Source organism: Tinamus guttatus, unplaced genomic scaffold (assembly GCF_059628265.1).
Source record: "Tinamus guttatus ecotype Peru unplaced genomic scaffold, ASM5962826v1 Tinamus_guttatus_pri_ptg000297l, whole genome shotgun sequence".
NCBI lineage: Eukaryota > Metazoa > Chordata > Aves > Tinamiformes > Tinamidae > Tinamus > Tinamus guttatus.
The window spans coordinates 534,032-546,663 of record NW_028288831.1 but is presented as its reverse complement, the minus strand read 5'-3'; the positions used below and the strand labels follow the sequence as shown (position 1 = coordinate 546,663).

General features: G+C 36.5%; 1 protein-coding gene across 1 annotated transcript in view; it reads right to left on the bottom strand.

Annotated features, from left to right (window-relative positions):
* The window catches only part of CDK5RAP2 (CDK5 regulatory subunit associated protein 2), a 72,051-nt gene that overhangs the window by 50,798 nt on the left and 8,621 nt on the right, over window positions 1-12,632 (bottom strand). Inside the window, exons 6-14 of the mRNA XM_088527962.1 lie at window positions 12,285-12,408; window positions 11,793-11,944; window positions 10,140-10,302; window positions 9,614-9,667; window positions 9,070-9,189; window positions 8,412-8,504; window positions 7,123-7,341; window positions 2,136-2,306; window positions 1,191-1,364 (exon numbers count right to left, since the gene is read on the bottom strand). Of these exons, the coding sequence (XP_088384088.1) occupies window positions 1,191-1,364; window positions 2,136-2,306; window positions 7,123-7,341; window positions 8,412-8,504; window positions 9,070-9,189; window positions 9,614-9,667; window positions 10,140-10,302; window positions 11,793-11,944; window positions 12,285-12,408 (1,270 nt within the window). The remainder of the gene's footprint in view (window positions 1-1,190; window positions 1,365-2,135; window positions 2,307-7,122; window positions 7,342-8,411; window positions 8,505-9,069; window positions 9,190-9,613; window positions 9,668-10,139; window positions 10,303-11,792; window positions 11,945-12,284; window positions 12,409-12,632) is intronic.

The window sequence follows — 12,632 nt, the reverse complement described above, 5'->3', positions numbered from 1 at the left end:
AAATAACGTATCTTCAAAAGTCCTTATTTGTTCTCTAATCTGTACACACCAATTAATGTTCACTGATGGAGTGAGCAACTTATTCCAACCCTTCTCATCATTAAGTCACCTTTTCTTCTTTGCCGATATAAAAGCAGAAAAATAGAAATAAATCTATATATTAAGACTTCAAATTTTGACCTCATATTTTGAATACTAACCATTCTTTTCAATTTGTGCCACCAAATGAGCAGGTAGTTCCTTTCTTCTCTTGCTTTAAAGTACAGTTTTGTTCTTTCCCTAGAAGCATCCTCATTTCCAGGCTCCATTTACCTCCTGTGGCCACTAATTCTTTGGAACTAGATTTGGAATTTTTGCTGCAAGTACGAGCTTTTCCCCTTACCTATTAGAGGAACAGTCTCCTCTGCATCTCTCTTCAGAAGCAAATGACCTCCCATAGAAAATATTTCTATCTACAACAAACTCTTACCTTTTAATGGTAGGCAGGCAATATATTTTACACACCTTCTGACAGTAAACAGTGCATTGACGCCATGTAAACTCAGAGCACAATATCAGGCACACTTATGATGGCACATAATACTCTTTTAAAACAATGGAAGCCAATTAAAAATATAGGACAAAAATTAACAATAAAGGGCTTATCATCATTTTGACAATAAAGAACATTTTTGTATAGGAAAACAGTCTCGATCTGATTGCAGTGATTTCAGTGTTCTAAGACTAGTTTATTCTGGTTAATTGAGTTTCAATCAGAGTAGATTATTACAGATTAACCCTTGGGCTATGAATTCACTGAGAGAGAGAATAGAATAATGAGAGATCAGTGATGAAGCCTTTAAAATTTTACTGATTTTTAAAGAAATAAAATATTTATCCCCTCAGTCCTCTCTCCTTCATGATCCTGCATTTTTGGGCAAGCTTTAAAAACACAATTTGCAGAATTTCTGTTAGCAATACTGAGGTCTTTGTGCTTACATCTATTGTAATGATATGAGACATGAAAAGACGTGAGAAGACATGAAAAACTTTCAAATTAGATGGTCCTAATCTGAAGAAAAAACTGCACCTCGCCACATGGATGAACTATGATGAATCTGAACTCACATCTTTGAAGACAAAGTCAAAATTCTCACCAATTTCAAATCAAAATATTTCTCTGCAAATAGTAACAGTTTTATCAAACTCACCTCTAGCTCTCTGACTATCTTGATAATTGACTCCTGAGACTGTACAACACATTTTTCCTTTATTAAGCCTTCATTTTTCAGCTCAAGTTCTTCATTGGCTTTTAGAAGGTTCTTGTACTTATTAATAAGGGCCTGCAATTCTACATCTTTTTCTTTAATTGTTCCATCAAGTTTCTGACAAAAGAAAAGAAACCAATTTTCAAAATTTGCCCTAGTTTCAACTAAACAACTAAAAGATGAAGACTATCCAGCAAAGACCCTGCACACGTTCTTTATATACTTTGCAAAGAAGAGCCCAAATTAACGTAATAGGAACAAGAAAGTTTCAGCCACTATCCAACATTTCAAATAGCATCAGCAGTTAAATCTGAGGCCTCGATAAAATAAGCAGCATTTACACACTAAATCAAGAAACACACTTTGGTGTCCAGGTACAGAGAGCAACCTCAACTACTACTTTTTGCGCTGCTAGCTGAAATTCTGTGTATTCCAGAATTTTATCTCCCTCTATAGAAGAATGTTTGGGCAGGAGTCTGTTATCATTCAGGCAGCTCCTTTCTCATGTATCTTACTTGGAAGGGGCTTTTTCCAAAAATGAGAAAATATTCCAGTATAATTTCTCAAATTCGAGTTACTGCAGACAAACTGAAAATCATAGGTACTTCAGAGCTTTTAAAGTATATTGACACAACAGTGAAAATTCCACATAGGTATTAAGAAAGCTTTCTTTTCCCTTTGTCCACATGTTTCATAAAACCCTAAAAAGAAATCTCGCTAAATGCCACACAGTTCTATAATTAAATGTCTATCTGTGACTACAGTAATATAAAATGTGAAGCATTATCATCAACAGTAATTCCAAATATAAGTGGGATTTTGTAATAATTCCTCATACAAAATCAAATGATAAGCTTTCATTTTTCATTTCAGCTGAAGTCTACCTACCTGAAGCAATAGATCCTTTTGATTGACATTGTCTGTTAGCTGCTTTATAACTAGTTCTTGGCTCTGCAACTTCTGATTGCTTTCACTCAGCAGAATATTGTAATGATGTTCAACTGCTTTTTCTTTCTCAGTCATTTCACCATGTAATTTCTCTAGCTGATTTCTAAGGTCCTACAAAAAAAAAAAAAGCAGATTATTTAGTAAATCAACTTAAAAAAAAAGAAAAATTTCAAAGTGACAACCCATATTATTAATTTAAGTTTTCATCACTTTACATTACTTATATCACTATACAGTGTGGAGATTGTATTTAAACCAGCATCTTCCTCCTGGCATCCCATGAAGACAGATAGAGAAATTTTGGAGGAGGTGTCTGCACTGTCTTTTCTAAATCTAATTTGTTGTTGTTTAAACGCTTTTCACACAGTATGACTGGACTCCAAAGCTATAGAGAATATCATGCACATCCATGTTGTCACTGTCAGAATGAATACACGCTTCTGAGTCAATTTACTCCTTTACTAGAGATAGGAGCAAATTGGTTAGGGGTAATTCAGTATGTCTTTTGTTCTTTCTCCCATCACACCATGGAAATTGTTGCACTAAGCCTGCATGGCTAGTTACTCCTGCAGCTAAAATAAAATAAAATAAAACAAAACAAAACAAAACAAAACAAAAAGTCAGAAACACCAAAACATTTTGAGAAGAGCACAAACTTCAAACTACCAATCACAAGTGAAAAATCAGTTTGATGACCGATGGGCTGCAGTGCTGTTATTGCAGCAACCTCAAAAGAGCAAAAGAGCCGTTGTCCAAAGTTAAACATACAGGAGACGTTGTTCTATTTAAACTTCTCTTCAGACTCGAAATATCTAATAGAGCCTACATCTTAAAATACATTTGTTTTCGTTTTATTTGCAAAAGGGCCCATTTGGGAAGCATGGTAAGCCTTTTAAATAGTTTGTGCTTATGCTAGTCACCTATAAACACCACAATTACCCGCACTGGGATTCAAAACGCGAGAGCTGTTTGCTATTCAAAGTACAAGGAAATAGTATTCGTGACACTTTAATTGCAGTCTTTTGAGAAACTGCTTTATGTCCTTTTCTTGACTTAATTACATTGCTTCATGCAGGTTCACATCAAATTCTAACATTATTTTACTATTCATTGCTTTAGTTCTGTTTGTTGCACATCTTAAATAGAAAGTGATATTTATACTGCCTTTTAATTTTCTTAATTTCAGATTCATTAACAGGATTCAGCTAAAAAAAACAATGACTGTTCCCAAAACATCATCAAATGTTATTCAAATAACGCATAAAGCTGGATCTTCGGTTCTGCAATTAATAAAGAGTTTGGAGGTTTTTTTCATAATCAATAAGACTATTCACTTGCCTAAGAAAATTGAAGAACCGTAGAATCAGTCTCAAGTTTTGTCCATATATAAACAAAGTCTCAAATATATTTCGAGCTCTACACAATTACTAACTATAAACACAGAATTCAGTGAAAAGCAACTCTTTTAGGAGATAGCATAAGATCTGATAACTGCAAAGGCTTCTGGCTTCAAGTTAGGGGGTCACCTCGAGACTCTTCCTACGCAGCCCTTGAACTGGAAGACCAACAGCAATGTTAGGATTCTCACTCTGCTTTTTATTTTTATATTATGTTTCGATAATTTGATGAGAGGCTTTTAGTGAATCTTTCACCTACTAGTAGGCACTAGACCTTAAAAGACCACTTGAAGTCCTACAACTTAAAGCGACCAAAATTCTGATTTCTTTTTATGAAAGCCATAAACTGCCTCAAGAAGCAAAGATATAGGCATGTACATCTAGAAAAGTGGTTGCTGCAATAACAGCACTACAGCTCACTACCTATTCTTAGAACGGGTCTGGATGTAAAATAATAGTATTTCTAGTGTACAGCACCTGTCAAGCACAGAGACCAGGCTCTGCCTTTAAGCAGCTCAGACATTATGCCAGGTTTAGGAGACCTGCGCTGACAAAGCACATGAATTCAGATATGAATATCAGAGAGCCTACGAGAAAGTTGCATTTTGCAGACACTTTGCTTCTACTACTTTGCCCCCAGAGTCCCCTAAATCCTTGCCAGAACAAGCTTGTGTTGAAACCAATAATTATTTTCTTTGCATGAGCCAGATTTCTGTAACACACAAAACTATCCATCACTATAGCAGGCTGCTTGAACTCATTGACCGCTCAAATTGTCTGGGAGAAAAACTATTGCCTTCTCTACATTGAGTTGCAAGTGTAATATAGTACCTACAATTCTCGGAGCATAAACTTGGCAATTCTTTCTGCCAACCTTTCTCCCAAGAGACTTCCCTATGATTAATGATAGTTGAACTAAGAAAAATGAATGTGAAGCACCGTAATGGAGAAGACTGGAGCAGATGCCTCCCTCTCCTTGTCAGATGGAAAACAGGTTGGTGAATAATTAAGGCGTGAAATTCCAAAAACCTCCCTCTCAAGCTAAACCACGAGTAGGAAGAAATTATGCCTAATAAGTTTTCCTGCATTTCCCCAATCAACTGATCAAATATGAATACCTAGTAAGTACACTTTAATTATCTACATTTAGGTCTTGATAGACAATAGTTACTAAAACTATGTAATCAACTGAATTTGAACAAACTCTTCCATCTCAAGTTTCTCACTTAAGAAATGTCTCCTGTTGACACAGGAGTATGGGGAATGCAAGCAGCATTAAGGATGCTTCTTCCTCATCAACTGTGTGTACAAATGTATGTCTAGAGTTTACTGTTTCAAAGTACAGAACCATCCAGAGCTTAAAATGGGGCTAAGCTGTAGTTTAACAGCAGCTATCAGGACAGTTTTTGCTTTTTAAGGTGTCAGAAAAGAAAAAAGGAAGGGTACCAGCCCTCCCTGAGCAGGGGTACTACACTGAGAACATTCCTTTCCATTGTGTATGAGATTATTAATATTTAAGCACAAAAAAACGAGGCCAAAACTACTGTCTCTGAGATGTAATTTTAAATGTCCTTCTAAGTGAAAGAAGGCATCCAAAAATGTTTATTTGAAACGGGAATAACTAAAGATCAGGTACAAGTGCCAGCTTTATTCTAAAAAAGTAGATACACTGTTAAAAAGGTGCCTCAAAATATAAATAGAGCAGAGTTTTGATGGCTGTCTCATAAAGGGTTTGCATCAAATCACTGAAGAGGTTTTCTATGTGTCAAAAAGCAAACTACCATAGCATATTTTTTACTCCCACGCATCTACTACTTAATGGGCAAAATTTTACAGGCAAGTGTTGCTCTATCAAAATGTACTTGCTACTCTGAAATTGAAGCAGCTGTTCTGCAAGGAGTAGGAAATAGGTTAGGGATATAATTTCTATGAGACTGCTCATCTTTTGGCACGAATGCTTTTCCCCAAGGAACTAGTCATTTACTTGAAAAACTTGGACATAATGGAGTCAAATAGTCTTCTGTAATGCAAGCAACTTTGAATCCCCTGGCAAAGCCCTACTCAAACCTACTTTTCCCCTGCTTTTCCTATACACATATATAGTCTAGCTCCCCTGAAAGGGGAAAAAGGCTCTGAATAGAGAAGACAGCTAAAGATAAAAATACTTTAAATCAATAAAATATGTTCTTTGTAGCTGTTTTACTGACAGGAGCTATCTGTTCTTTCTCCCCTTAACCTCAACACCCAGAAGAAATTTCAAAGCAGAGCTAAGATTTTGTGACAGCAGCCTAACCACCGTTGACAATCAACCAGAACTGTTAGTTAAATAACAGGGTGTTTTTTTTTTTTTTTTTTTTTTTTTTTTTTAAAAAAAAAAAAAGGAAAGGGTGGGGGAAACAGCAGTTGGGGAAAGACTTTTTGTCTGCAGCTAAAGAGACCCCTCTAGTGGATCTAAGTGATAGTGCAGACTTTTTGAAAGACGTTCCATACATTCCTGCTTTACGGAGGCCCTTTTTTTAATAGGGGCAAAACATTTACTAAACTTAAAAGATTAAATGAGCTTCTATCCCTTATTTACTATAGCTTCTGGTTAATCCCTAGCTAAGGATGGCAACCTTTGCAAGCAGACAGAAGTCCACTCTTCCACAGATGCCGTTTTGCAAAAGTGTAGACTCTAACGCAAGCAGTTTTGAGAAGATTTAAGGTATGAGGGGGAAAAAAAACAAAACAAACAAAAAAAAAGACAAACACGTGACAAGGCACACAAGTGAGAAGCGTGTTTTATGCCAAGTGCTCAGCAGGAGGTGTAGTCTTTTTTCAGAAAAATAAGAGAGGAAACCGGATCTTTCATGTTGTTGAATGAGCTGCGCTTGCTGGAAGCAAATGTGCTTGTCTAGGTATCTAGGGCAAGATGAAAAGCCCTAAACAGAACATGAAGCAAGCCAGTTATTGGAAAGATACAGCACATCTTTCTTGGTAAGTCTGCATCAACTAATCCTGTGTTTTTGAAATTTTACTAGCAGAAGTTGTTAAGTATACAGCCTTCACAGTGACCAATCCATGATAGCAAAAAGCAAGCAGAAGTTAGGCTTAAGGTTGTAGCAATCAACTCCTCACTCTTGCGCTGCATTAGAACTGAAAAGGAAAAAAGTTAAGTTAGCAGTGCAATGTAAGGCAATTTACAGACATGTAACTTGACAGAAACTATAAAATATACATCAGCACGCATGTTAAACTGTTAGGAACTCTGAAACCAATGTTTACCATTTACCACTTACACAGACTAATGATTTTATCTGGGATTTAACTAAAGGATTACCAAGATGAGATTTAAGTTGTTTGTGTGTGCAGACCACCTACGAGTTTTCTTCAATCTCCTTGGCCAGTCTTTTGTACACTGACTCCAGGCAAATGCATTTACCTTTCCAAAAAGCATTCAAGTAAGTTTAAAGATGATAAATTTTTAGAGGGCATATTAGAAATAGAATCAATTATCTTTTAACTTTATGAAGAAAAAAAATGATAATAACATTAATGGTTTTGTCACTTCTGCTCTTCTGTAGTTGTGCTTCATCCAGCTCCCTTTCCATCTTCTCTCTTTCTAAATTCAAGTCATTTAGCTCTTGGTCCGTCCTTTTAATCCTCCTCTGTAGCTTACGGTTTTCCGTATCCTTCATGAGGTTTTCCGAACGCAGCTCTGCCAGAAGAGTTTCTTTTTCCATCAAGAGAGCTTGATAATCCTCAGCACCCTAAAACATAAAGCAGCACTAAACTCCACAGAGATCCTTCATACAGCATGGATGTCTTTACTTCTTTCTACTTTCCCCACCCCACCGTCCTGTTTCACTCTTCAGCACTCAGGGTGCAAAAATACAGTGGAATGAGAGTTATCCAAATGATCCAGGAAATGTTATATTGGTCAGCTGATAGACTTCCCAGTGTAACAAAAACCTGCAGTGACATCCTGGGTAAGATAAGAGTTTTAGGTAACTAAGAGCTACATGAACGTTGGTCTGCAAAGGAACCTGCAGTGTAAGCGCTACCATTTTATGAGATATGTGAACCAGTGTTAATATATAAGGTCTTTTTGATCAGTTTGAAGGCCGACTAGCTCAAGTAGCTACTAAGTCTAAGCATGTTTCCTGTAGCACAAAGCACAGGCTACGTCTCTGCACGGCCATCCGCTGTGGCTGGTCGTCTCAGTGTTCACAGCATAGATGGCAGAAGTGGTTACTGTGCAGCTTGATCTACTCACATAAAGGGAACCATCCTCACTCAAAGTTGAAGCTAATTAGCAGGGTAATGAGGAAAAAATGTCTGCTGTGTTATCCGAAATGCAATAGTTTCTACAGATAGGAGGGATTAGTTGCAGAATTTTTAATGTAGCACTTTCCAAAATAATCAAACTTGCATAAAAATGAAAGTTATAATGATTAATACTCCGATAAGCAGGACTTTCTTGGTATGAAGCTGCAAAGGGACATGGCTGCTGTTATCTCTTATGGAAAGGAGACTAAAGTGTACTCAGGCTAATAAAGCCCCAACTATTGCAATATCTTTGACATTCCTCCTCTTAACTTACATTTACACATTTCTCCCTTAAATCTCAGTAGCTACAGGAGAAAAATTGAAAGAGCAGAAATATACATAATTTAAACTAAATTATTGTAGGCAATTCATTTTGTAAGAACAACTAAATGCTTTAAACATATTTAAAAACCTTTCATTCCTTCACTTTCAATGACATGAAATGCCTCCTGTGTAGAACTACGGAGAAGGGGAGAAAGGAGAAAACCATATTTAATTGCTTGCTTCTTACCTTGAATTTTTGGATGTGTGCTTTATGAGTTGCCTCTCTTGCCTTGGCCAATGAAAGATTCAAATCCTCAATCTCAGAATTAAGTTCTTCATTCTTTAAATAAAGTAAAATGAATCCTATGTAGAAAAAGTTATTTCCAAGGGATGATGATTTTGTAATAGCTATCATGTCTTATTACCCTTTCATCCTACTACACAAAACATACTTTAAATAAAAACACAAAATACATCATACTAAGCCTAGCATAAGGAACTTAATTCTACATACTCAAAAGAACTAGTATTTCCCACTACTCCACTAAAGCTTCAGTTTCATTTGAAGCTGACCTCTCCTACTGGAGCTTATTTTATATGTCAGCTCCACTAACTCAGCAACACAGAATACATTTATACCTTAAGTAATGTTCAGAGTTGATGAAAGTGTCAACTGAAGGCATTCTCCAAGTTCTTAAGGGAGAAAGCATCAGTCCAGCATCTTAATCTTCCCCCATGGTCCAACTCAAAACTCTAGATAACAAACGTGACAGCTTTGCAAAGACCTGCTTACAGCTGTATGACAGTAGTAATTCAGGACCTATTAGAAGCTTTCTAAAGGTTAGAGAGATCAGCCCTAACACACACCCCCAGCGATAGTCCCACAAAGTTCATAGTTATCATACCTCTTTTTCTTTTCCTTTCAGTGCAACCGTTAGCCCTTGAATGGTTTTATCCCTTTTCAAACCATTTTTCTTTTCAACAGCAAGCTCATTCTCTTTCTCTCGTAGCTCTTCTTGAAGAGACTAAATTAGATTATGTGAAAGTTGCATTAACTTTCTACTAAGAGATAGCGTAACTACACCTTAATAAGCATTCTGCCTCACAGTTCTTGTATCTTTTTACTAAAATTATTCACATAAAATAGTTTCAAAATGTGAGTCACCTTCTTAAAGATGTGCCTGGAATATAGTAAAAGAAGCCTAACTTCATGTGCTGGCTATGACTATCAGCCACGAAACAACTTAAATATTTGCTATAAACACCTATCAACTTCACTGATTCTTTTTTTCAAAATAAAGTGAGCTTTCTCATCATTTAACAAAGGATTTGCTGAAGACCTTGTCTCAAAAAAGAGCCAAGGTCTCTCTGTGTCTGTGAATGGATAACAGAAGAGATCCCATCATGTGTTCTAAGTAGACAAGGGAAAAAAACGAAACCAGAACTTACCTGAATTTTTTTCTCAAAGGAATTTCTCTCATTTTTAAGCTCCATTTTGATTGCCTAAAGGAAAGAGAAAAAAAAAATGTTGTTACCAAGTAAAGTCGCTCAAAGCACAAAGGTACCTCCTTAAGGAGTAAAGGGAGCAAGAGACAATAGACCATAATAGTTGGATTTTTAAATCAGCTCTTAAATTACATTCTTATCTCTACAGAATTTAAGATGTCTTTAAACAACCTATTAACATATAGCATTTTTACATACACATCACTAAGTATCTACAATAAAATAGGGGTGTAAAGGCAATGCAGAATATGATTTGCCAATGAAAAATTATAAATATAGACAATAAGAATGAATATTAGCAGCCAAACCAAATTATAACCAATAGATGTTAATAGGATGGTAAAGAAAGAGCATGGAGAAAGGTATTTAAAAAATGGCTTAGGTCACTTACATACTGTCATGCAAAATACCTTTAAAATCCAGGCCACATGAAATTTATAATTTAAAACTGATCAGTCCATTATCTCACCTCTATCTCACCATCTTTTTCACGCCTCAAAGCAATGGTAAGTTCTCTGATTTTTTCTGCTGGAAAGTTCCCATCATAAGATCCGTTCTGAGACTTTCCTTCCTCAAGGTGTTGAATTATAGCTTCTTTATTTTTCAAAGTCAGATTCAGTTGCTCTATAAGTCTAAAAATCATAAGATGTTTAATATTAATCTTATATCATCTACCACTACCCTCCGGTCATTGCAGGAAATCCTACATACATTTTTCCTAGGCCAACACTCCAGACAAACCTTATTTTGAGGAGTACTAAAACCTTTCTCCTTCCAAAAGAGCCAAAAAGAATCACCATAACTTCAAGTAACAAGCAACCGAGCTATCTGCAAGGTGCTCATTTTTGTTCTCCTGCAGTACCATTTCAGAAATAAACATTTAAGAGTATGGGGTTTTTTCATACTATATAAAGCAGACTAAAATTGTGATGCTTACCAATACATTCCACTTTCTAGCACATACAACACTAAACTTGATGGACCATTAGCATCCCTCACACACTTAATTTCACTTCTATTTGTAAACTAAAGTTGCCTTCTAGTTTCTCACACATATAAAATAAAACCCCATGCACTTGAGCATTACAGTTTTTGTCTGGCAAGAGATGGCAGATGAGTATGACCAAGCAATGACCAAGTTTCCTGACAGCCCCAATGGGCTTAAGAACTTTCTAACATTAGATGCCAGCTGCAATTCTCTTGGGATTTTGTAGCTTAGATGGTGAAAGGGTTCTTAATGACAATGCAAATTCCAAATGTCCTATTCCCAAACAAGTTCAGATGTTTAGAGCACACTCAGTTCACTTCAAGCAATCAAGTATTCTCTTCTTCTATTACCACTCTCAAGGCCTAGTCCTGAAAATCCTTAGTGTGATCCATCTGAATCTAATTACAGACAGTCCTGTGAATATTGGAGAAAAAAATATAGAAGATAGATATGTTCTTGAGCTCCACACGGCCTTCACTCTAGTGATCCAGTACCAAAAACTTCTTTCTGCACATGTTTAAGCACTGTTTTCACACAAGCTACAAAGCTGGAACTGAAGCACCTCTGAAAAGGACAGGTTTTATGATGCATTCGCCCCAAGCTCACGTCAAGCAGAACAACAACTGCCATCACGTAGACAGAGTTCAACAGACAGAAAGATAAGACAGGAAAAGGTCAAGTAGAAGGGAGGGAGCTGATCTGAGAAGGGGTTGTAATTACTGTGGTGTTACTTAAAGTAAAATATCAAAAACAGAACAATTTCATTATTTTTATGCTGCTAGAATGCAGTATGTGAATACTATGAAAGTAGTAAATGTAAAAACTGCAATTTTTATTCAGCAATAGCTCAAGAAGCAGCTAGAAGTCAGAAAAAAAAAATGTTTCAAGTGGCACATGCTCATGCCACATACATGCAGATTCTGATACTTTTTCAGACCACAATGAAAGATGATTCTGCTAGCACACAGCTTGTAAACTAGCTGCTCTGTTTATTTAATAGTTGATTGGATCAGATACCCGTAATACTCACTCATGAGGCTAGTGCCTTAAGTCAGTATCAGCATTGACTTTGAGAACTTTTTGAACATTAAATAGTTTCCACTGGTTAAAAGCATCGCCAGGAAAAATTCTGACCTGTCCTTCTCAGCTCCTGTAGTTTCATCTATATCCTTTGGCTGTGTATTTGTCAGTAAAGCAAGTTGCTCCTCAGCTGCCATTCTCAGAACTTGCTCCTTTGCTGTCCTTGCACTGGCTTTTTCCACCTGCTCTTGGGCAGCTTTAAGATTCTGTAATCAAAACACATAAGAATGAAGTGGTCACAAAACTTATCACATATTTTCTAAAACCAAAGGGGAATTTCCTCACATTGAGAACAATCTTAAGCACAGGCAACAAGGAATTCACAAAAATACCCTATGAAATGGCAGGAGCTCCTATGTGAGTGGTTTCAGCTACTTTGGAAGATGAGACCTCCTCAGAAGCAAGACCCTCTCCCTCTCAAGGGTATATCATACTTCCAGAAACACAGCCTCCTGATCAGAATTCAGAACCCAAGGATTTGTGCTGCAGGTACCCAAACAACCACAATGCAAAAAATTCTAATTTCTCTTTATTTTAGACACCTGCCTCTTCCAGAAGGTTTATTCTGCTAGTCAGGACTTCTTCCACTTCTTGTACCTTCTTTTGTGCCTCCTCTTTCACACGCTGTATTTCAACATCACCGCCCTGGGCCAGACTTTCAACTGCCTTACTGAAAGACCATAAAATAAACAGAAATCCATCATTTTTTAAAAAAGAAAATGTTATTGGAAAGATACTGCTGTTCATTCTCACGTGTTCCCGCTCAGGAGAAAAGGTAATGATGAAACATTTTTTATGCTTGCTCAAAAGCACTTTTACATATCAGAGTAGAAAACATTTAAAGTGTAAAAGCCTGGAAGATTGCACACAAGCAAACAGCTTCCAACTTATCTC